The sequence below is a fragment of the Ricinus communis genome, chromosome 4 (genome assembly GCF_019578655.1).
Source record: "Ricinus communis isolate WT05 ecotype wild-type chromosome 4, ASM1957865v1, whole genome shotgun sequence".
Taxonomy (NCBI): domain Eukaryota; kingdom Viridiplantae; phylum Streptophyta; class Magnoliopsida; order Malpighiales; family Euphorbiaceae; genus Ricinus; species Ricinus communis.
This window is the reverse complement of record NC_063259.1, coordinates 21,965,150-21,988,050: the sequence shown is the minus strand read 5'-3', so window position 1 is coordinate 21,988,050 and position 22,901 is coordinate 21,965,150. Positions and strand designations below refer to the sequence as shown.

At 34.9% G+C, this 22,901-nt stretch overlaps 3 protein-coding genes across 3 annotated transcripts; 1 reads left to right on the top strand and 2 right to left on the bottom strand.

Annotated features, from left to right (window-relative positions):
• Positions 1–5,364: 5,364 nt before the first annotated feature.
• LOC8266553 (factor of DNA methylation 4) lies at positions 5,365–10,510 on the top strand. Its single transcript, XM_048373356.1, has 7 exons — positions 5,365–5,838; positions 7,025–8,033; positions 8,197–8,378; positions 8,908–8,976; positions 9,077–9,364; positions 9,507–9,716; positions 10,027–10,510. The coding sequence occupies exons 2-7, from the start codon at positions 7,037–7,039 to the stop codon at positions 10,255–10,257; spliced, it is 1,977 nt and encodes a 658-aa protein (XP_048229313.1). The 5' UTR covers positions 5,365–5,838; positions 7,025–7,036; the 3' UTR covers positions 10,258–10,510.
• An 813-nt stretch (positions 10,511–11,323) lies between these two features.
• Positions 11,324–13,265, bottom strand: LOC8266526. Its single transcript, XM_002526556.4, has one exon. The coding sequence runs from the start codon at positions 11,822–11,824 to the stop codon at positions 11,369–11,371; it is 456 nt and encodes a 151-aa protein (XP_002526602.2). The 5' UTR covers positions 11,825–13,265; the 3' UTR covers positions 11,324–11,368.
• Positions 13,266–13,551: 286 nt separating this feature from the next.
• Positions 13,552–19,721, bottom strand: LOC8266527 (ABC transporter G family member 7). The gene is made up of 12 exons (XM_002526557.4): positions 19,346–19,721; positions 19,082–19,272; positions 18,851–19,001; positions 18,636–18,768; positions 17,949–18,150; positions 16,797–17,061; positions 16,302–16,433; positions 15,563–15,783; positions 14,908–15,120; positions 14,695–14,779; positions 13,997–14,297; positions 13,552–13,926 (listed from the first exon to the last, which is right to left on the bottom strand). The coding sequence occupies exons 1-12, from the start codon at positions 19,610–19,612 to the stop codon at positions 13,916–13,918; spliced, it is 2,172 nt and encodes a 723-aa protein (XP_002526603.2). The 5' UTR covers positions 19,613–19,721; the 3' UTR covers positions 13,552–13,915.
• Between the last annotated feature and the right edge of the window lie 3,180 nt (positions 19,722–22,901).

Sequence of the window (22,901 nt, the reverse complement as noted above, 5' to 3'; positions counted from 1 at the left end):
TATAGCCCGAATCAAGTAAGTCTTGGAGTTGTTCCCTCAATTTAGCCAGCTCCGTAGGTGCCATGCGGTAGGGTGCCATGGCAGGAGGTTTCGCACTAGGCTCGAGCTCGATGTGGTGATCCACATCTCGCTTTGGTGGCAACTTTTGTGGTAGCTTCGGTGGCATCACGTCCTTGTACTCGTCAAGGACTGCTTCGATGGATTGTGGCAAATACGGGGCAGATTGCTCAACGTCGTCCTTATCGTTGAGCTCCCTCATGGTTGCGACGTAACACTCCCCGTTCTTGAGACCCCGCTTGAATTGCAAGGCAGAAATGTCACGACCCCACCCGAGGGCCCGTGACTGGTACTAGGGAATGGGTAGGCGTAAGGCCACCGAATCCCGTAGTAAGCCTGACACTCACAACTCAAACAAATCTCATCTCAAATTAATATTATTAAAGCCACAAATTATCTTAATAGCTACATTTTACATAATTAAATCGGTCTGCCAGAAGAACTAGGCGAGATCCGAAACTCAGAAAATTTACAACTGATACATCTATTATTATTACTGCGGAGAATCTAAGATTTATCAATTTACATACCAAATCAAATACATCACCCAATGATGAAGGAGTCGGGTAATCGAATAAGAGTCGCGGGAAGACTAACAGTCACGCATCTGAAAAAAAAAAAAGTAAATTGAGACTGTCAGTCTCGAGAGTGAGTAAAAATCAAATAATCTAGAGACTATTGCAGTCTTCACAGAAAATATTAATTATTCAAATCAGTGTATCAAACCATGCACATAGATACCAATCATACTATAATCATACCATAATAAATAAATAAAAAAAATATTTTTATTTTTACGGGACGAGTGGCTCAGTAGAACCCTAGCCCCAAATTCTAGTAGCCTTTCAGCTCTCTTAATCCAACGGGTCTGGCGCCCAGAGAGCAAGCTCGATCAGGGTCCTTACCTCCAGCCTGAACACTTGAATTCCAACTAAGCCGGCGCCCAGAGAGCGTTGCTCGATCAGGGACCTTAACTCCGGCAATCAACTGAATTCAGCCCAGAGAGCAATGCTCGATCAGGGCAAACAAATCCATAATAATCTTATGTCCATGATCATTACCGGTGTGCACGCGGTCCTGATGTAACCCACCAGGTGGCATGTTCTACTAAAGCCTCATCCCAAATCACATTCAACAAATATAATAATAATAATCATGGTCTAGTAAAATTATTAAACACATAGCGAAATAAAGAATCAGAATTTCGAGGAAACAACGTGCGATATGTGGAAAAATAATAATAACAATTGTGTGAATATAACATTAACTATCAAAATAGTGATATAATATTACTAGTAACAATATTGAAATTTATCTCAGCAAATAATAATTAAATGAAATTATTTATATTGCGATGCTAATAATCATATTAAATATGAATTTCAAGATAACATATCAAAATTAGGTCTGGCAATAGTGTAGAGATTATGTGACTTTAACTCACAGGATTGAGCGACCTCCTAGCTCTGCTCCAGTGCCTCGGTTGGAGCGAGCCGAACAGACAGATCATCTAATCACGGAAAATAATTTATTAAAACGCTGAAACAATCGATCATTAATCCTAGGTCTAGACTCCTAGGACTGACTGTCTAAGAATCTCGACTCGGGAGAATTCTACCGAAAATCCGGCAGAACCTCCCCTACAACACGAACATTACCCCCTGTAAAAAGCGGGTCCAGGACCTGCCAGAAAAATACTTCAAATACTTAACAATTCAAACAACGGGAGTCGGGTCCCCAAACTTCACTATTTCCCGACTCCACCACACAACACAAAATACGAGGCAGGCAAACTGACCGACAATTATTTTTGACTCACAAATATCATCGAATACTCAATATAAACCATTAGACACACAATTAAACTAAGAATTTCCAAAATTACAGGCCAGAGAAAAATTACCGAGACGCTCGATCGCTCGGTCGACTCGCCTCCGGCCGTCGGAGTCCGATCGACGATCCGAACACACCATCGGACTCACAACGACGCGTTGATGACGATCCCTGCTTCTGATTTTCCGATCTGACACCCGATCATCCGGAGAGATTTTCGGACGATCTCGGCCGTCGATTTGCAAACGAAGCCCGATCGCCACGAAACCGGTGCCATTTCGAAGCTTGAGCTGAGGAGAGTCGGGATATGTCCTCTAATCTTCCATAGCTCGCCGGAGCTCACCGGAAATGCCCAAAAACCTCGGCTGCCTCCATTTTCTCTCTCCACCGTGAACCTCCATTTCCGGCCACCATTGTCGACACCGCCGCCGCCAAAACAAAGTTAAGGCCGAGAGGAGTCGATCGGCACCAAGATCAGCGACCACCGACGCCAGAAGCGCCCGCACGGTGGAAAGGAAGCTTCGGCCAACTTCCTCCTCGCGCTATCTCCGCCGGACGGACGGCCCGACGCAGCTCCTTCCTCCACGCACTCCTCTCTCCCCGACATCTCTCTTCCTTTTCTTCTTCCCTGATTCCATTCCTTTCAATACCGACATTTGACCCCTGAACTTTTTCTTATTATAATTTGGTCCCTCAACTTTCTTAATTACTTACAATCTTATCCTGCAGAATTTCAATTTAACCCATAAAATTTTCTTTATCCTTTCAATTAAGCCCTTAACTATTTAATTTGGGCCAAATCCGAATTATTGAAAATACACAATTACATAAATACCCCTAACCGACATATTTATTTACGAAAATACCAAACTCACAAATTTCCATTAAAACCCCATAAAAATAAAATTATACTTTCAATTCTTATTCCAAAATAAATTTCCAACTTAAAATTTAATACTACTAATCAATTATAATACTAATTTTTTCAAAATTCTTTTATAAACATCCTTTACAATTTCTACCATAATTTTTCAATATATAATTTTTATTTATACATATACATATACATATACATTGAGAAAAAAATTAGAATAACCAAAAATATATTCTACCCTTCAAATAATTTACTTAATTAATTCTTAAAATTTCAACTAATTGGGTATAGAAAAATAATTCATTTAATTGACTAATATTAAAATTTCTATTGAATCATTTCAAATTAAACCAAATAAAAATAAAAAATAAAAGAATTAAATTAATTAAATAAATAAATACTCATTATTAAATATATAAAAATTCCGGGTATTACAAGAAATCAGAGCAGGTTTGGATTTCGCCATGCTCTTCAAGGGGATCACTCGAAGCTTGGAAGCGTCGAGGATTACTAGAGAGCTCGTGGAAGGGACCGGAATGGCATAGGCTTTGTAGAAGAATGCTAGACCAAAGACAGTTTTAAAATCATCCATGGGCACAACAGTAAAGTCTAGCATACCTTGCCAATCACCAACTTGCACCTTCACATTTTCCGCAATGCCATGCACAGGCTTTGCCTCCGAATTGACAACTTTAATCGTGTCGACTCCTTTGACGCCCAGGCCGCACGTCCATGAAGTTGTGTCGCATGGGGCAGCTTTGCCCTCAATGAAAGCATCGACGTAAAGCATGCCTCTTTCCTTGGAGACTGAGCGAGAGAGGAGCTTTGACAACGTACCTAAGTGCTATAGAGAACCCATGCCAGCTTGGGGTTCTTCTTGGCAGTTATCTTTGTTGTATTCTGCCACGATGGCATTCATCGCCTTTCGATTTGGGCAGTCCCTCACCCAGTGTGGTCCGTCACAAATGAAGCAAGGCTTTGGCGACTTAAAGGCAGCAGGTTTTTTTTTGTGCGACGAGCCTTTGCCGTGCTTTGAGTTGCCGCCAGAAGACTTCTGGTAGCCACTCTCCTTGCCTTTGTTGAAGTCCCTTTTTTGGCCTCCCCCACTCTTGGAAGAGCTAGGCTTCTTGCCTTTGTCTTGAGTAGAGTAGTCCTTGAGGTTCTCCACTGCGACAATTGCTTCATCAAGGGTCTGCACTCCGTGTCGCTCGAGCTCCATCTTCACCCAATCTTTCAACCCGTCCTTGAAATCAAAGAGGAGTTGATCGTCAGTTAGGTCTGGAATCTCTAGCATGAGAGTCGTGAACTCCTTGACGTACTCGGCAATGCTTCCTGTTTGCCTTAGCTTACGCAGCCTGCTTCGTACCTCATCGTTGGCGTTGTGAGGCACAAATTGCTTGCAGAGCTCGGTCTTGAACTGTTCCCACATGTTGATTATGCAAAGCCTCTTCTCCCTTTTGGAATGCTTCCTTCTCCACCAGAGTTGGGTGAAATCCCTTAGGAAGATGGCAGCATTGCTAATCTTCGAGAAGTCATTTGTGACGTTCATCGCCTCGTAGTATTGATCAAGCCCGAATAAGAAGTTTTCCACCATAGTGGCGTTGTGCGTGCCATTGTACATGGTAGGCTTAGGGACTTTCAATTCGTGCAGGGCAGTGGAACTAGTAGTGGCAGCTGTGCTTGTCAAGGGTGGACTAGCTCGACGAAGAGCATCCATCTCCCTACGAAGCTCTTTCAGCTCATCTCGTAGGGTCTTTTGCTGGTCGGCGAACTCCTCCCTAAGGGAGTGTAGTTCTCCCCTAAAGGCTTTGCCAAGATCTTCGATCATGGCCTTGGCAGCCCTTGTGATCTCCATATTTTCGTGGATGAGGTTGTCAACATCACTAAGCTCGCCAATAGTCGAAGTCACGCTAGCCAAATCTTTCTCAAGACTAGCAACTCTGGACTCGACAGGCTCGCGCGCTGGAGCCTTGGATTTGCCCCGTCTAGGCTGTGATCGTTGTTCCTCACGCCTGGGCGCTCTTCCACCGCAGCAGCCACAATTCCTTCCTCGCTTGCCATCACTCGAATCACTTCCACCAATGGTACCTAGGATTCAAACCGTTGCTCTGATACCACCTGTCACGAAACTTCGGCTTAGAGGTTAGCCAAGTCGCGTGACACTTAGTTAACTTGCTTGACAAAATCGAACTAAGTAAGCCTATATGTGAATTGGAAAAGATTATAGGTGAGCAAAGTAGGCAGCAGGGATTTAGGACTTGGGTAGGGTAGAGAGTTGAGAGCACTTGAGCTTTGAAAGTATGGAGAGCTTTATTAAGTTTCCAACCTTCCTCTTGTATGTTCTTATATGTTACAAATGATGAATGAAGGGGGTATTTATAGGCTTCCCACTTCCTTAACTTGTGGCTAGAAATCATTCTTCTAGAATTCTCTACAAGCTACCTATGTACAAGGCTTCTTTTGGAAGTTACTCTATATACAAACAAGGAAAGCTTCAAGGCAGCTCCTTAGCTTGGCACACAGCCTAACATCCTCCAACAAGTTCCAGATTTTTCCTTTGGTTTCTTTGGGCCGCCAACTTGGGCTGAGCATATGTTGGGCATATTTCTGCCCATGAACAAGCCTTGCCTTGCCCAAGATGAGGCAAGCTGTGACACAATGTATCCTTTATACTTGGCAAACAAAAAATAAAAATAAAATACCAAAAATAAAACCCATCCAAATAAGAACGCGAGTAGACAACATTTTCCTACACCCGAGAAACAAAGAGGCTCGCTTCGCTTCCTCCCGCTTCAGCTTTCAATCATTCATATATGGCGATCGTCCTGATATATCAAGAACGAAAAATGGCAAAAACCCATCCACCATATCACCGAAATTTTATACACACCTTCTCTCTCTACCTCTAGAAGTAAACACTTTCTCTCTCTAGAACCTCTTTACTCTACCCTCTCAAGTTTCTTTTTTCCGTTAAGCGCTGTCGTTTCATCCTTCAAGTTTTTCTGTAGTTATTTGGTGATAGTAGTCGCTGCTTTAGTTAGGGTTTTCGAAATCGGGTTTCAAGTGAAGTGAAGGTAATGCCTTTTTCTTATTAGTGGTTTATTTGCTTATTTATTTTGGTTCTACGATTAGTACATTGTGCACATTATGTTCTGTTTTGGCTGTTGTAATGCTTTATGTAATACAAGCACAAAACACTGGTGAATAATGCTTTTTTTCTTTTGTATAGTGTATTTAGATATTTTTCAGTCGTAAATTCTTTTTTGGGAAAATGTTGTTTGTTTTTAGTTAAAGCTTTGTTTGATAGGTGAGAAATTGAATGGCGTGCTTAAGTGGTGGGATTAAAAGAAAATGATACTTTTGAAGGCAAACAGACGTGTCTAGTTGGGTTTGGTCTCATCAAAAGGGTAATTAAACATCATGTGTGAACTATAAGTTGGAAGTTGGAGATACTGAATGATATGTCCAAGAAAGGAGGACACTAGTGAGAATATATGCTGCAAGGAATTGATTAATTATAAGATTGATGATAGTTCCATTTGTGATTCAGTAAGCTGGAATCTTAATACTATCGATGGGTGGTCGGATAATTTTCTGTTGCTAGCACCTGGGGTGATTTGAGAAAGAAATTATGAGGAAGTTGATTGATATGAGTTGATTTGTGGTCCCTGTTATATAACCCAGATTCAGGTTTATATGTTGGTTGATGGGGAAAATATTAAATGATGCTTCTTGTGTTTTATGTAGTCAATCTGATGAAATTTTTTGAGTCTGATTTCTCAAATCAGCCGGAGAAACTAGTGTTAAAAAGTGCTGTTATATTCAGATTAAGCCTTCATGCTAGTAGAGAGATACTTGATGGTTTTGCAGAAAAACCGAAGGCAAGAATATGCAATGTAAAGTAAGAAGACCTGCTCTTACTGCAACTATTTATCAGATTGATAAACCAAGGAACCGAAGAATTTCTCAAGCCGAATTGCTTCTGTTGATGATGTATAATTGATATAGAGAAATATGTGATTTCTTTTCTTTTGTTTCTTTTGAGTTATGTCTAGGTTGTATTATGTTCTGCTGGTTGGACAATATATTCCTTTTAATTGATTAACCAAAAAAATAAAACAAGTTCATGTTTTGCTTCTTTAAACTTTTTAAATTTGAACCCCTATCTCTTAGTACTATGTCATTTGACTAGAATCTCATATTAAGAACTTGAAACACCTGAATGAGTATTCTGAATTTTTTTGCTTAATTGTATTTCAGGTTAATTTTGCAATGTCTCATATATCAAGAATGAAAAGGAATTTTGCAAGTGATACTCAGTATAAAGATTATGAAGATTGGTACTATAAAGATTTGAAGCAGCAAAGAATTGAAATTAAAATTTCAAATTCAACTTATAGATGCCCTTTCTGTTCATCGAAGAAGGAAGATTATTACCTTTTTGATGAGCTTCTGCAACATGCATATCGCCATAGTAGAGGGTCTTCTCAAAGGGATCTCAAAGATAAAGCTAAGCACTTAGCTTTAGAGAATTATATGAATAGGTACATTAAGGACAAGGAGAAGGAGCCAAGGTATAATTATACCACTAAAACTGAACCTTACAATATGCATCACGAGGAGGAGAAGAAGCCAGGGAATAATTTTACTAAAACTAAATCTCTCATTGTGCATCGTGAACATGATAAGGATCAATTGTTTGTTTGGCCTTGGATGGGGATTGTTGCTAATATTCAAACTAAGATGGAAGGTGGACTTCAGGTTGGCGAAAGTGGGACGAAACTCAGGGATGAGCTAACTAGAAAAGGATTTGACCTACTTAAGGTGCATCCTCTATGGAATCATTTTGGTCATTCTGGCTTTGCAGTTGTTGACTTTAAGAAGGAATGGAATGGGTTCAACAGTGCAATGATGTTTGAGAAGGGTTTTCAATTAAATCATTGTGGGAAGAGTGATTATGAAAAGCTCACAAAAGAAGAAATGGGAGATAGGTTGTTTGGATGGGTTGCAAGAGAAGATGATTATGTTGAAAGAAGTAAAAGAAAAGTTGTTGGTGATCATCTGAGAAAGTTTGGCGATTTAAAAAGTGTCTCAAGCAAAGAAGCGGAGGATCGAAGGAAGGATTCAATACTTCTGACCAAACTAACCAATACCTTAGAAACGAAGAATAAGCATCTTGAAGAAATGAAAATCAAATATTCAGAGACTAGTGCATCTTTGAACAAGCAAATGTTAGAAAAGGAGGCTATTATCAAATCTTATAATGAGGGTATGATCGTAGTTCTTACGTTCACTCACAATTTCTATTATTTCCCACTCTGCAAAAGAAAGTTTTTAAAATGGAATTCCTTTTGAATTATACATCTTTCAAGTAATAGTGTCTTCAGTAGCTTCTTTCTCGGTTTCACTTTTATGATTTCTGTGTTGATTAGAAATGAGAAAGATGCAGCAGATTTCGCGTGATTATCTAGAGAAAATTTCCTTGGAGCATGAGAGGGCTACACTACATCTGGAAGCTCAGAGGAAAAAAATGAAGGAGCACGAGAAGCAACTACAACAGCGTGAATTTCAGAATGATAATGAGATGAGGAAGCTTTGTCAGAAGAAGAAAATGGTAACATATCTTGCCTATATTAAGGGTTTCAAACTCTAGCTGGAATGGGGCTTTTGAATAAAGAAGTTGATGTGTTAACTTAGTCATTGATTGGGTACTTCAAAATTCTTTACTGCCATTCAACAGAAACCTATTATAAATATGTGAGTCAATGTTGATCCTAATAACAGCAAAAAATTGATTGGGATATTGAGATCATATTATAACTTTGGAAGAAAACAAAAAACTGGTTTTGTTCCTACAAATTTCTCTCTTTCTGTTTTGGATTACTTCTTGACCATTTAATTTGGGGAATGTATCATGAAAACTAGTGTTGCTGATTAGATACAATAATTTTATACTTGTTTAAGTTGTCATATTAGTTCTTTATTCGATATTTTCGTTGGATTTTGCCAAGGAACATACTTTCTGGGTACTTTGCCAAATAGTATTTTACACTGGCTATTGGTAGAAAATTGCTTCAGTTGGTTTCTATTCTCTTGACAATAATTGTGAATTATCTTTTAAGATCTCTTGTTCCTTCTCTTAGAATGAGACAGCAATCTTGGAGCAGAAAAAGGCGGATGAAAATATGTTGAGGCTGGCAGAAGAACAAAAGGTGCATTTTTATTCGTTATTTCTATGAAATAGAATAAGAAAAGAATGCTATACTGCTTGAGCATATAATTATTATGTTTGTGATCAACAATCAATGGTAGAAACAAAAAGAGAAACTTCGTAAGAAGATTCTTGACCTAGAAAAGAAACTTGATGCTAAACAAGCTCTGGAGCTGGAGATAGAGCGCATGAAGGGTGCTTTACAAGTAATGAAGCACATGGGAGATCAGGAGGACATAGATATCAAGAAAAAGATGGACACAATCCAACAACAGTTGAAGGATAAGGAAGAAGAACTAGAAGACTTGGAAACTCTTAATCAAACTCTTATTATCAAGGAGCGCATGAATAATGATCAATTACAAGATGCTCGTAAGGAATTAATAAGTGTACGTATCTAGAAACATTTTCTTTCATTGCAAGTTTTAATTTAAATAAAGCATGGAAGATTAATGAACAGTAAGAAATCTCTAGTGTCATAATGCCTATGCTGTTCTGAGAAGTCTGTTCTTTTTCTTTTTTGCTTCATAGGGTTTAAGGGAGGATACACGTGCTCTTATCGGTGTTAAGAAAATGGGCGAGCTCGATGGTAGACCATTCCATGCTTCAGCCAAGAGAAAGTTTCCTGATGAAGATACAGATGTGAAAGCAGTAGAGCTGTGCTCATTGTGGGATCACCACCTGAGAGAACCTAGCTGGCATCCGTTTAAGGTCATCACTGATGAGACAGGAAATGCCAAGGTATGGACAATGTTGTCCTATTATATAAATGACATTGCTAACAAACACTACAAATGAATGTAGACATAACATATTTTATTCCTGCATTGCTTTGTAAAATGTGCCATTTGCAGGGATTTTTTAACTGTCCCTTTACCCCTCTAAACTTGAAAGCTGCTTATTCTTTTTCTTAGTTGGCCAAAGTTTGTTGTTTCAGTGACATTATGTCAAGGCAAACACATAGCTTGATCCACATTTTTTATCAACTTATGGCCGAATCCCCTTTTACTTCTTCTAATGTATTGTTTTGATCTTTAACCTGGCTGTGTAGGAGATAATCGATGAAGATGATGAGAAATTAAAGTTTCTGAAGATTGAGTTGGGCGATGAAGTTTATGATGCTGTAATAAAAGCCAAGAGAGAGATAAATGAGTATAACCCAAGTGGGGGGTACATAGTAAGGGAGATTTGGAATTTCAAGGAGAACAGAAAGGCAACACTGAAGGAGGGAGTAGCACATTTATTGAAGCAGTGGAAGATGCTCAAACGGAGGAGAACCTGAAGTATATCTCATACAAGTTTTACTTCTTCACCCACAGTAGAGTTTCCTGTCTCACTTCACATGGGTATGCACACAAATTATACATATTAACCAACCAATTAGTGCTCTTAAAATGGGGTATGTATATGTTCTGATCTCATCTATTTGATTCTTCAGCTGGCACAATTTCTTTAGGCAATCATGTTTAAATATTTGACTAATAGTGAACTTAGTATACTCTGGAATGCATGCTGATGCCACTCTCTTCTCAATATTTTGAGATGCCTGACAGTTGCTTGTATGATCAATGAATCTTCACAACCGTTGATGAATCACGAAAATAATTACTATCTTATGAAAAATTACATTTTTATTTTATTTTTTGAATTAAAATATTTTTCTAATTCTTCTTAGTTGCAAAAATAATTATGATATTATAAGAATATGACTACTTTGTAGTCAATAGTTTATAAAAGAACTAATAAGTTAATAGAAAAGAATAAAATATTTTGTATTTGTAGTCTCCAAAAGAAATGTTATTCTATGATAAAATGATAATTATTGTTATACTTCTTGTGTAACTGAAAGGCTCATAAATTCTACAGGTATATAAATTTTTAATATTGTCTCTGATATTTTTCACTTTTATTTGATAACAAAGCTAATAGAACTATAACACTTTTAATATTAAATGTTAAACATTCCATTTTTTCTGTTTGACTTCTTACCCACTTTATGTGGTACTTAATATTTTTATTAAATTATTTTTAATATTAAAATATTAGAGGATATATTTGTAAAAATATTAAATGCCATATCAGGTGAGTAAAAAATACGTTTGACACAAAAAATGGGTCATGTAGCATTACTCATTAGGCATAAAAACATAGATTCCACATACAAAATGTGACAAAGTCCAATTCTAGAAAATAATAGGGAAAAAAGAATTTATTTTGAAAAAGAAAACGGATAATAAAAGTATAGGAATAAATAAATTCAAAAATAAAACATAGGTTCAATGTATAAAATGTGACAGGTGCAATTCTAGAGAATAACAAGGAAAAAGAATTTAATTTGAAAAAGAAAATGGATAATTCTTAGCTGCTGTATATCTATAATATGAAGATGGGTATTACAGATAGAAGCTAATACAACCCCACAAGTTAAATATAATTATCAGAAATGAGGTTGGAACAGTGAACAAGAAAAGAGCAACCATTCCCAAAGCCAAGCTAGGCCTGGTGTTCATCAATACTGATTGCAGAACCCCCACTGCTTCACACACATCTGAATTATAATCTGGGTAATATTTCTTCTCCCAGTCCATCCACTCAGATGGGATTTCATTATCTCCGTCTGCAGTCCTCATCTCCTGAATCCGTTTTCTAAGGACAACCATGTTCTCGTCAATCAACTTACCATCATAATCACGCCTGTATCTGTCTCTTCCGGATGCTGCATGAACCCTGATGCAGAGTTTGTTATGATGCCTGTTAAAACCTGTACTTGGGTGCAAGTGCAGGAATTTGACAGAAAGTTGATGCGATCCTAAGAGAGGTGACGGGTAGAGGAGAGTAGTTGCCTGCATTGCTTTTGTAGTTCCACAGGAATGTTTCTAATAAGTCTGAAAATAGGTATGGCGCCGAGTGCCTAGATCATGTATATAAGATTTCCGGACTAGATATAACCGCATAGGATTGTAGACAATAATGACATTTGTTAGGTATTGAGAGTGTAAATTGACGAGGAAGCTCTCTCCAAAACAAAATTTTGACGGCTACCAATTCTCCTCTCCGTCGTACGAAAACAAATAGAAAGTTCCTGAGGAAAAAAAGTCATCAGGAATTGAGTTTGGCCGATTCTGTTAATCATTCGTGGTAGTACAAGTCAATTATGATCGAGTGAAGGTGTCTGAATTTGATGATGTTATTAGTTTGAATTGGTAAAAAGAAGGGCTCCCTCTAGAAGAAATAAATAGATAACTAAAATAACAAAATCTGTTGAGAGGAACTGTTTAGGATCAGGAAATCGGAAACCAAGGATTTTCAGAGTCTGTGAAATATAAAAGGCTGAAGTTGACGTCGGAAGACGAGATTACAACATAGTAGTACCATACCATTCTATTAGCTACATGAGGGATCACTCAGCTGTTTTATTTTCAGATATGCCAACCCTATTTCCATGATCAATCTAAAATATAAACCTTAAGAGGGAAATTTACCCTTTAAATAAACTCGTAGATCAATTCAAATATTTATAAATTTATTTGAAATTTGTTTCATAATTACAGCCTATTTTTCTTAATCTCTCTCTTTTCTTTTTTTTCTTTTTCTCTTAATAGAATCAAAAAATACATAATAAAATTCTCATATAATAATAAAGATTGATGCTTTTATTCTTCAATATCAGTTTTGATAAAGCTCTACTAATTTTTTAGGTGTTTTTTCTTCAAATATAAGCTTTTATTTATTAGTTTATTTTTCCCAAAGTAAGACTTAAAACTGTCTTATTCTATTTACTTTACGTCTTCCCCTATTTTTGTCCAACAAAGGCTTAACCTCATAATTCTACACCTAATCTGATTTCAGTGAAGGATTCATTGCGTTCGTTATGTCCCTCTATTCCATTGACTTACGGTGGATTGGAAAATACATTGCATTTGCTGCATTTTGCATTCATGTCCCTCTATTTCATTGGGACTGCAAGGGATGCTTTGCTTTTGCTTCATGTCCCTCTTCTCTACCATTCACATGCCCAATTTCAATATTATAAAGAATTGGCCATTTCTCTGAAGCTAAATGCTCAAGTTGAATAAACCTTCTGATGACTACATTTCGGTTAGAATTTCCGGATTTTGAAAATCACAATGCAAATACTGGACAACTTTTGTCCGGTACGACCATTTGTTTTGATGTTGTCAAATTCACTGAATCCATATTTGAATACTTGCCACCTGTCACATCCGCACCGAAAATTTTAATTCTTACTTACATCAAATATTAATTACTTCTTACCTACATTTCACATATACTTTTAAATAATTAATATATATTTATTAATTTTAAATAATTAAAAATACACTATTCAATGCTAAAATTCTTATTCATTAGTGTTATTCTTGTTCTATTTATTGCGGTATATATAAATAATATAACTGACACCTCAAACAAACAATTAAACAACTCCATTCCACTTGCATAACAATGATTTCATCGTTATCCATTGGACTTGCCAAAGCACAAGGACAAGTGAAAACGACTGAATTCGATGATGATGATGATGATGCCAGTTGAATTGGTATAACAAGACTCCCTCTAGAAGAAACAGATAAAATAAAACCACCTGTTGAAAGTGTCCGAGAGGAATCAGAAACCAAAGAAATCAATGCCTGTCCTACTGTAAACGGCATGGCACTTGATTACTCCGTTCAATTCAAATTTACACATGCCAGCTAACTTATCTGCTTGTACAATTGCCTTCTAAATTATCCATTGCAATGACCGAATCCAACTTCAACCTTTATGTTTCATAGCCTTATCCAATATTTAATTATCAGTGGAAGCTGCATCAGTTTCAAAATATACATAAATGAACTTGGCTGTTGTCAAAGTTCTAATAGAGCAGCAGCTCAGAAATAGGCATGGGAGTGAGACCATCCTTTATTGTAAAGACATCTTCTTTAATTAGTACCTGTATGAGATAAATCAATAAATAGAGGTAATCTTATGACTATATCAGTAATGCCTAAATAATTACAAACCTTCTAAGATAAATGGTCGGATTTGGTCTAGACCGGGTGGTTCATACTGCTGGGTCAACTCGTCTTGTTTCAATGGAAAAGGATTGAGTTGGAGTTGTTTGATTTGGTCAGCGTCCAAAGGCTCGTGCTCTAGTTGTGGTTGAGTTTGTTGTTCAAGAGGTAGTGGCTCCAGCTGTTGATACTTGGGCTTGTTTTTCTTAAGGAGAAGGTAAGTGGTGCAGTACCAAAACAGTAAAATTCTACTTTGAGCTACCACTGTATCGCTGATATGGCTTCCTCCGAAGGAGAGGCGCTCAAGTGCCTGCAAAATAAAAATTTCAGAGGAAATTTTATATGTTAATAAGTAAATAAAGTACATAAGTTTTGAAGAACCTAAACTTGCTAAACATATCCATGTTAGCCACTTTGACAGTATCTTATCTTTACACGTTGCAATCATTCTCAAAAGTGTCCTGGAAATTTATTTATAGCCCAGTTGATCTGCAAAGCATGTACAAGTTTTGGAGGCTCTGCATGATGTCTCTACTAGTTAACATTTACATGATCTACCTCAAATTTCAAATTAGTCCCAATGGGATCAAAAGCTTAAATTAGAAAAAAAAATGATATTTTCTCTGACAATTCTCTGTTTTTCTTCCCCAAAAGAGGAACTGCAGTTTTGCATTAATCTTACACGACTGGTCACAATGTCAATTTACCTGTTCACCAGTTTCAATGTCAAATGAATTTTGATGATCAAACTTAAGCCCTCTGAATTCATTGATGCAAAGCCCTTGAAATGCCCTGAAATCACATGAAGCAGCAAAGGTGTTGCAGAACCATTAAGGAAAGAAAAATGAAACAATGTTCAACTGCATCATCTGGTTAAAACAGACCTAAGAATTTGTAATATAAACAGCATTTGATTTTACCATCTTATCAGAGAAACATTAGGTATCCATCTGAAGATGATTGGTGTATTATCTGAATTGACATAATACCCTCCAAATACAATAAAGACTGTCATTAGAGATGGCCCTAGTGCCATTGCTGCTTCAGTGGTCGGAACCATAGCTCCAACGGTTAGACCCATTGCAGATGCAGCAAATGATTCTGCAGTCACAATTCCACAGAACTTGCCAAACCTAGAACACAAATTAAAAGATTCAGTCACTCCAGGAATATATAGCAGCTTTCCTACCAAACTTTCAGTGCACTACAACAGCAAGGTGCATGAGCATGTCTCTTCAGTGCAGCACACACTTGAAGCTGAAGGCGTGCATTTTGCACCTCCCGACACCACGTATGCTCTCACATTCTATGCCAACAACTTCAGCATAAAGATAGTAGCCCACAAGTAAACTAAATGTTTTGTTAGATAAACCAAGGGGCTCCAAAAACACTACATTTAGGAACATATTATCAACCATAATTTCTAGAAGATAAGCTCTGGGAAGTTAAAATCTCCCCTTCTCCAGTCCACAAATGACCCAATCAATTGCATGATTGGAAAATTCAACCTTTTATATTTTTGATACAGATGCATATCAACATATTTATCAACCACCAAAAGAGTGACCATTGGACCTGGACAAAGTAGGATGAAGACGTGCCATTGGATACAATACAGCACCAAACATTAATGGAAATGCTGCTCCAACAGGAATCTCAGCTATCAATTTAGAGAGCAAATATGGTCCTAATGCATAAGATCCCTTTGCCCGCTCTCTATCTACAATTGAACGCTCCTTAGGAAACACACCCACGGTTTTTGTGAGAGCAGCCATAGCAGTGTTTATTGCTGCGACCTGCAAGATACCAAATGTCCATGAAAAAAGTTTTGGAAACTTTAAGTTGTGATATTTTTATCAAATTCATAAAGTTGTATGCTGCCATCTAACAATTTAAGAGGTCAACTATCATAATGCTGTGAACACATTGAAATCAGAAACGGAAAATGTGATCATAGAAGTCAGTGAAACAAAATCGTAAAACCTGGCAACGAGCTTATACTCAACCATGTGACCAAGGTCCTTTGTTTCTAATCATTCCCTATTGAAGCCAATCTCCACTTGAAAGTAAAGATTATACATTCAAACTACAACCTTGTGTTCCATCTTCCGGCAAATACAGAGAACAAGCCGAAAAGTAAACTAGTAGTTGACAATTAAGTAGTCCAAAATCTTACCTTTACTATGAATTTTAGCCTTATATAAGAAACACGCTAACGAATTTTTTGAAAAAGGCTTGATTTTATTTAAGGCGTGTCTGGAAATCCATCTGCAAAGAGAGCTAGGATTGAAGGGGAATCAATAATATAACATACCTGCAGCAATCCCATCCTGTCTAGTATTGAAGTCTGAGATCTTCCCATTCTCCAAAAAACTGAGCCAAATATTATAGCTGATGCAATTGACATTCTTGTCCGAACTTTATTAGTTGGCCCATCACGAGAAGCCTAAAAACTCATTAAAAGATGCTAATTAGGTAAATATGGGAGATGAAGACATTTGAACAATGCTATCTAAAACAAACTAGGAGAGCCAAAAGACCATCCTATTTTGTGGTATTCACCTCCAAGAATGTAATAAATACTATGAATTTACTTGACAAAATTCTGTGCATATGTATCAAGAATGCAATTTTCATTCTAGTCCCAAGGAGTGGATTGCTAATATAGAATTGGGTAAAGGATAAAGAGGTTTGCTAATCCATACAGATAAACAAAAGCAGACTATGTAATCCCTGTAGTTCATTTCCGCAACAAGTACTTCACATGAAAACAAATTCATATTGATCAAGTGAGAGTTAAAGAACCAACCTGCATCCATGCACGTTTAAGAAGCAACCAGAATTGCTTCCACCACGACTGTTTCCTCTTTATGCTTAACTTCATGTCATTCTTGGAGCTCCCCCTTCTGGTAAGGGGTGTTGCATAAAGCACTGTCAATAACTTCTGTGAGAATGACTCAACAAGGCCATCTATCCTTTTCCGAGAGGAGTATACACTTTCAGAAGAACTGTAATCAATGGATATGAGATCAGCCAAAAATTCTGCTGGATTTACATGATCTGGGCAGCGGTATCTGTAAATTGGAACAGCAATTAACCATGATTAGGAAATTAACAGTTCCAAAATCAGCTATATGTTCTTTTACATTACTAATAACTTCTTATATGCAAAAATGAAACATCTTTTCTATTTTTCCAAGAGTAAATAACCATACGATATGGTGAAAAGCTCAATGTTTGTCACGTGTAGATGGAAAATGTGACCCAAGAAGAAAAGAAGTGCTAGAACTCAAAGGACAAGAAGTTAATCTAAGCAGGAAAGCAAAAACTTTCAGAAATGCTATCAAATTGATATCTTATCAAATAGAAACCTTGAGAGCAGTCAAAGCTATTTTAAGTTCCACTCACCTATGTGTGACGAAATATAATTTTCTATTTCTATTACCAAATTTATTTACAAGTAGAATAGCACAGTGATGCATCATAGACAGGGAAGGGAACATTGTCACCCATGACACAATAATGCTCGTCAACATCATTCTCATATTAATATATCTTAGATAATCTAATGACATTAAAGGTCATATGCAAATGGGAAAAATTAGTTCCACCAGCAGCACTCACATTCCAGTAAGTAGGTGGACTTCATGGGCCTGATTCAGTTTTGTGCAATTCTGAGAGCTTAGCTAATAATTTCCTTTGTTTAGAGAGTAAAAGAATGCAAGAATTTAATTCAATTGGATTCTATTAGCCAATTCAATTGAATCATATCAAAAGTGTTATGTTTAGCAAGTGCACATGATTTATTCAAAACAAGCCTTCTAGAGATTGTTTAATACGTATACTGAAACTTCGCATCTCACCCTAATATCATAAATTGGATAGAATCCTGCGTTATACAAACAATCATCAATAGGAAGTAGCATGGAGACAATTAACATAAGAGAAAAACAGGTCTAACCCCAATTCTGAGAAGTATGCCAGTGGTTCTTCATGTGCTGGACCAGTATAAACAAGTTCACCCTCTGTTAGCAAAACAATGTCGTCAAATTTACTGTACACTGAACCTCTAGGCTGGTGAATGGAGCAAATTACAGTATGTCCATCCTGGGAGAGTTGTCGTAGAGTTTCCATTACTCTCTCTGCCTGGAAAGCATCAAGCCCTGAAAAATATTAATTCCCCAGTCAACTGTATTAATCACCGGATTGACAGCTTGAACTTTTGGAACTAGCAAATGGAGTCAATGGAGAACTCTAGCTTAAAGCAGCATAACTAAGCCCACTTTCTGAGCAGGTCGAAAAGACTGTTCATTTTAACTCCGTAATGTTCTAAATGAACCATGGGATCCATGAAATTTCATTTTCTATAACAAGCATTTGCTTGCAGCTAGTAACTAATAAGCATCATTTGGAGAAATACGATCTACACATACTTACAAGAAAAAATGGTGATTTTATCATGTCTGCAACATATCTGTTGTGTTTGAAAATTACATATGCAAATCACAGAGGGGAACACAGGTGATGAAAAGAATGACAATGATTACAAAATTCTAAAACTCATTAACAACATCTAGAGAAAATGCAACTGGAGAAAATAAAATCATCAAGTAATATCACGTGAGAGAATCAGAAGTAGCGTGTGTACCTGTAGTGGGTTCATCAGCAAATATGACAGATGGACTAGCAATAAGTTCACAAGCTAATGATAAACGTTTCTTTTCACCACCACTTATCCCACGAACTTTTGCATCACCAACGTTTGAGTCAGCACAACTGACCTAATAATTCCCAAAGCTTCATTGAACCCTTTTTCACATAAAATTCGCATCAAAAAATTTCAAATAGAAATTTCACACTTACCAAACCTAACTTGAACAACAGATTATTAACATATTCATCTCTCTCTTCGACAGAAGATATTTCAGGAAGTTGAAGTTGAGCGGCAAGAGAAAGTGTCTCTCTCACTGTCAACTGCGAGAAAAAAAGATCTTCCTGTCTCACATAAGCAAACCTACAAAAAATAACAATAACAATAATTAAAGACAAAATGTTTAATTTAATGCAAATTAACAAAAAGTAAAGCAATATTACTTGTAAGCTTGATTCGAACAAGGTCTCCCATTGACTTCCAAAAGACCTGACAAATGCAACCTTGTTGATGCCATTAATTGGCCAGCTAATACGTTAAGCAACGTCGTTTTGCCTGACCCTGATGGTCCCATTATTGCTACCAATCTTCCTGGTTTCGCTTCTCCATTCACATTTTTTAACAGAAACCGAACCTACACACTCATTTTATAAAATTAAAAATTGCTGTTCAATTCAAATATTAACTTATAAAATTTATCTACTCACATGTTTATTTGATTTATCAGAAAGAGAACACGTGATGTTACTCCAACGGATTGTAACCGGAACAACTTTGTCAGTGATCGGAGCTTCTTCGCCGGAGAAGTCGTTATCATTCTTCTTCTCATCATCGTCTTCAGGCAAAAGAGCAGGGCCAGGTCCAGAAAACAGTCGGAGCAGAAGAGCCACCGCGGCCGCCGCCACAACCTGACCGAAACCGTTACCTCCAAATTTAACAACCTGACCGACCACTTTCCCGCCTAAATGCGCCATCTTTGTTTCCCGCTTTTATCTTCAACAACCTTCTCCTCCTCCTGTGACCTACTGAAACTAAGCTATGTGTTTTTAAAAGATAATGTTGTCACTGTACTTTATTACTAATTTATATCTTTTAGCGGAAGCGAGATGCTGTTGCTAAAATTCGGTTGCTGTCGCCGAAAGTATTTTTTTTATGGGATCAAACGGTGTCGCTTCTGCTTTATTTTACAGTGGATTGGGGAAAAGCCGACACGTGTGGTGCGTTGAGGATAAGACGGAATTTATCCGGCTAATATCGACAGCCTACAGGTGGAAAACTGTGGCTTTTCGTTTTTAGCCATAGTAGTACAGATAAACAAAATAACAATTTACTACCCAGTAAATTCTTTTATTTCATTTTAACCCTATATGTTTCTAAAACTGTTGAATTAAACCTTAATCAAGTTCAAAATTTGTAAATACACTGCCACTGCTCCAAATCTATGTATATGTTAAATTTTAACATATAAATTTTTTTAAATACAAGTCTCTATATGTAGACCACATAATTTCTATCTAAATATATATTATTTTAATATAAAATTTAAATTTTATGTAATTTTATTCTTTTATTAGTTTAATGATTGATTAGTTATATTTCTAATAAAATAATTTTTTATTGTTTTTAATATTATATTAACTCATTTATTAGTTTTTTTATTAGACAATAATTTTAGTCTAAGAGATAATATTTTTAATATTATAATTAAATAATAAGATAGTATCCTAATTATCCAATAATTTCTTATAATATTATTAATTATATTTATAATATTAATTTATATAATATTTAAAATTAATTAATAAATATTCTTAAATGATTTTATATTATACTAATACTTTTATGAAATTAATAAAATTTTAAGTTATTAAAAGATTAAAAATTATCTAGAAATATTTAATTTTAAAATTTTTAAAATATTATAAATAATCTAAAAATAATAACAAACTTACGATCATAGGCCCATGCTAAAGTTTCAATCAATTCCTGCCAATATCCATGCCAAGAAATTAAAAACATAAATCCAGTAGCCCAAACAAGATGTTAAAAGTATTTATAAATTTAATTTATATTATCATTTATGATTAAAATAATTATAAAAATCGTACAACTTACGAATAAATAACTAGTGTTATTAAAATGTATAGATACTGTAGATAAAATAAACAACTCTTAACAACTTGAAATATTAATAATGTATGTTAACTTTCTAATAAAGACGCATAAAAATAATAATTTTAAGACATCAATTACAACAATTAATGAAATCTTTAGAATAAGCAATGTCACCATTTAATAGTTGATGATAAGATCAACTAAATAAAATTGTAATATATTTTTAAAGGATTCAATATCTTTTATATTTCTAAGTTTTATTAAATTATACTATTAAATTTCTCTAATTTTATGACTAGTTTTAACATTTTTTTCATTTTATTATGTTAAATTATAACACCCTTCAATTAAAAATAAATTTTAAATGAAATTAAAATATCAATTTATCTTTACTGACATTACTATATTATTATCATTTGTAATAATTAACTACAGGCTTTGTATATATAATATTTTTATAATTTATTTATATTCAAAGATTATAATTAAATTATATTTTTTTACTTAGTTTAGTATTAATTAAGTTGATTAATTATAAAAATAATATTTTATAAAGCTTCTCTAATATAACTTTATATAAGATATTTTCTCTAGTTAAAGTATTTTAATATAAATTTTGGTTTAATAATTTATAACTTTAACTTTTAAATATAAAAGTATTAATTTAATAAAATTTAACTTCTTATTTAAAAGTGTTAAAATTATATGTTAGACTAATTATCTTAATATTTTTTCAAAAAGGATGTTAAAATTACTTATTAAAAACATATGGTCCTATTAATACAATTTAATAAGATTTAGAGATAGAGTTGGTATTTTAAATAAAAATAACAGTGGACTAATAAAAAAATTTAACAAAACAATATAACAATTAATTTCATTAAATAAAAAGATGTTAAAATTAATTATTAAAAGCAGAGAGATTACTAATGTGATATGATAAAACTCATAAGCATTAAAAAGTTAAATTTTATAATATATTATATAAATTTTAGTGGGGGTAATTACTATTTACTTATTGTATTTGTCCATATTATACTGATTATTCCTTTGACATTTAAAATATATATATTTTTATCTTTTTATTTTGTTATTTTATACCAAAAACTCCTTCCGTCAGAATTTCCGTTAAACAACCATTAACTAAGTTTAATTTTATACTATTTGCTCATTGATCTAGTTTAGTATACAAATTGCCTCTTATAATTTATTTATTATACTAAAATCCTTTTGTCTAATTTTTATGCAAAAATCAATTTTAATGTTTATACAAAAATAATTAATTAGTGTTCTTTAATTACTCTAGTATTTAGCATTTAATCAAATTATAGTAAATTTTAAATATCTTAAGAGTATTTATATTAATTAAAATATTAAAATTTCATATAATTTAATTTTATATTGTTAAAATAAAATAGATAGTATTATTATTATTAGATTTGTAATTTTGATAAGAAGTTTGAAGATCAAATTATATTACTTTTATTAATTTAGGTCCTTATTTATATTGCCTTTTAAAACGCAAAGAGATTTTAATATAATAAATAAAATATAAGGGGCAATTTATATACTATATAAAAAAAAAATCAAAAGACAGATAATATACCGTCAAACTAGGGGCTATGATGCATCCTAGGAGGGAATGATGTTTGCGCGCTCGTTAAAAGAGCTACTCCTTACTCAAGTTTCCAATGAAGCCTAAGGGTTCCTCCGCAAGGTTCGTCCACGGAGGGTGAGTCAGGGCCCCGCACAATGAGCTCTTTTTGTTCGTCGAGGTCTTCCAGCATTTTGAAGAAGAGCAGTGATTTGTTACATCGATCATTTCTTTTGGTTTCTATTATTTAGTATGAAATTATAAAATGAAAAAATAAAATTTAAAATATAAAAAGTAACTATTATTAATATAAAAATATTATTTTAGTATCTAATATTTCATATTTAACTCATTTTAGTCTTTCAATATGAATTAGTTTTATATTTATATAATTTAATTTCTATAGAAATTTGAATAATAATAATAATAATAATAATAATCAATTTATTTGAGAAATTTAGAATTTTTAATCTCCATGTAAAATTAGAAGGAACTATAATTCGATTGGACAGAGAAGTAAAATTGTGCATAATAAACAATTGAATAAAACTAAA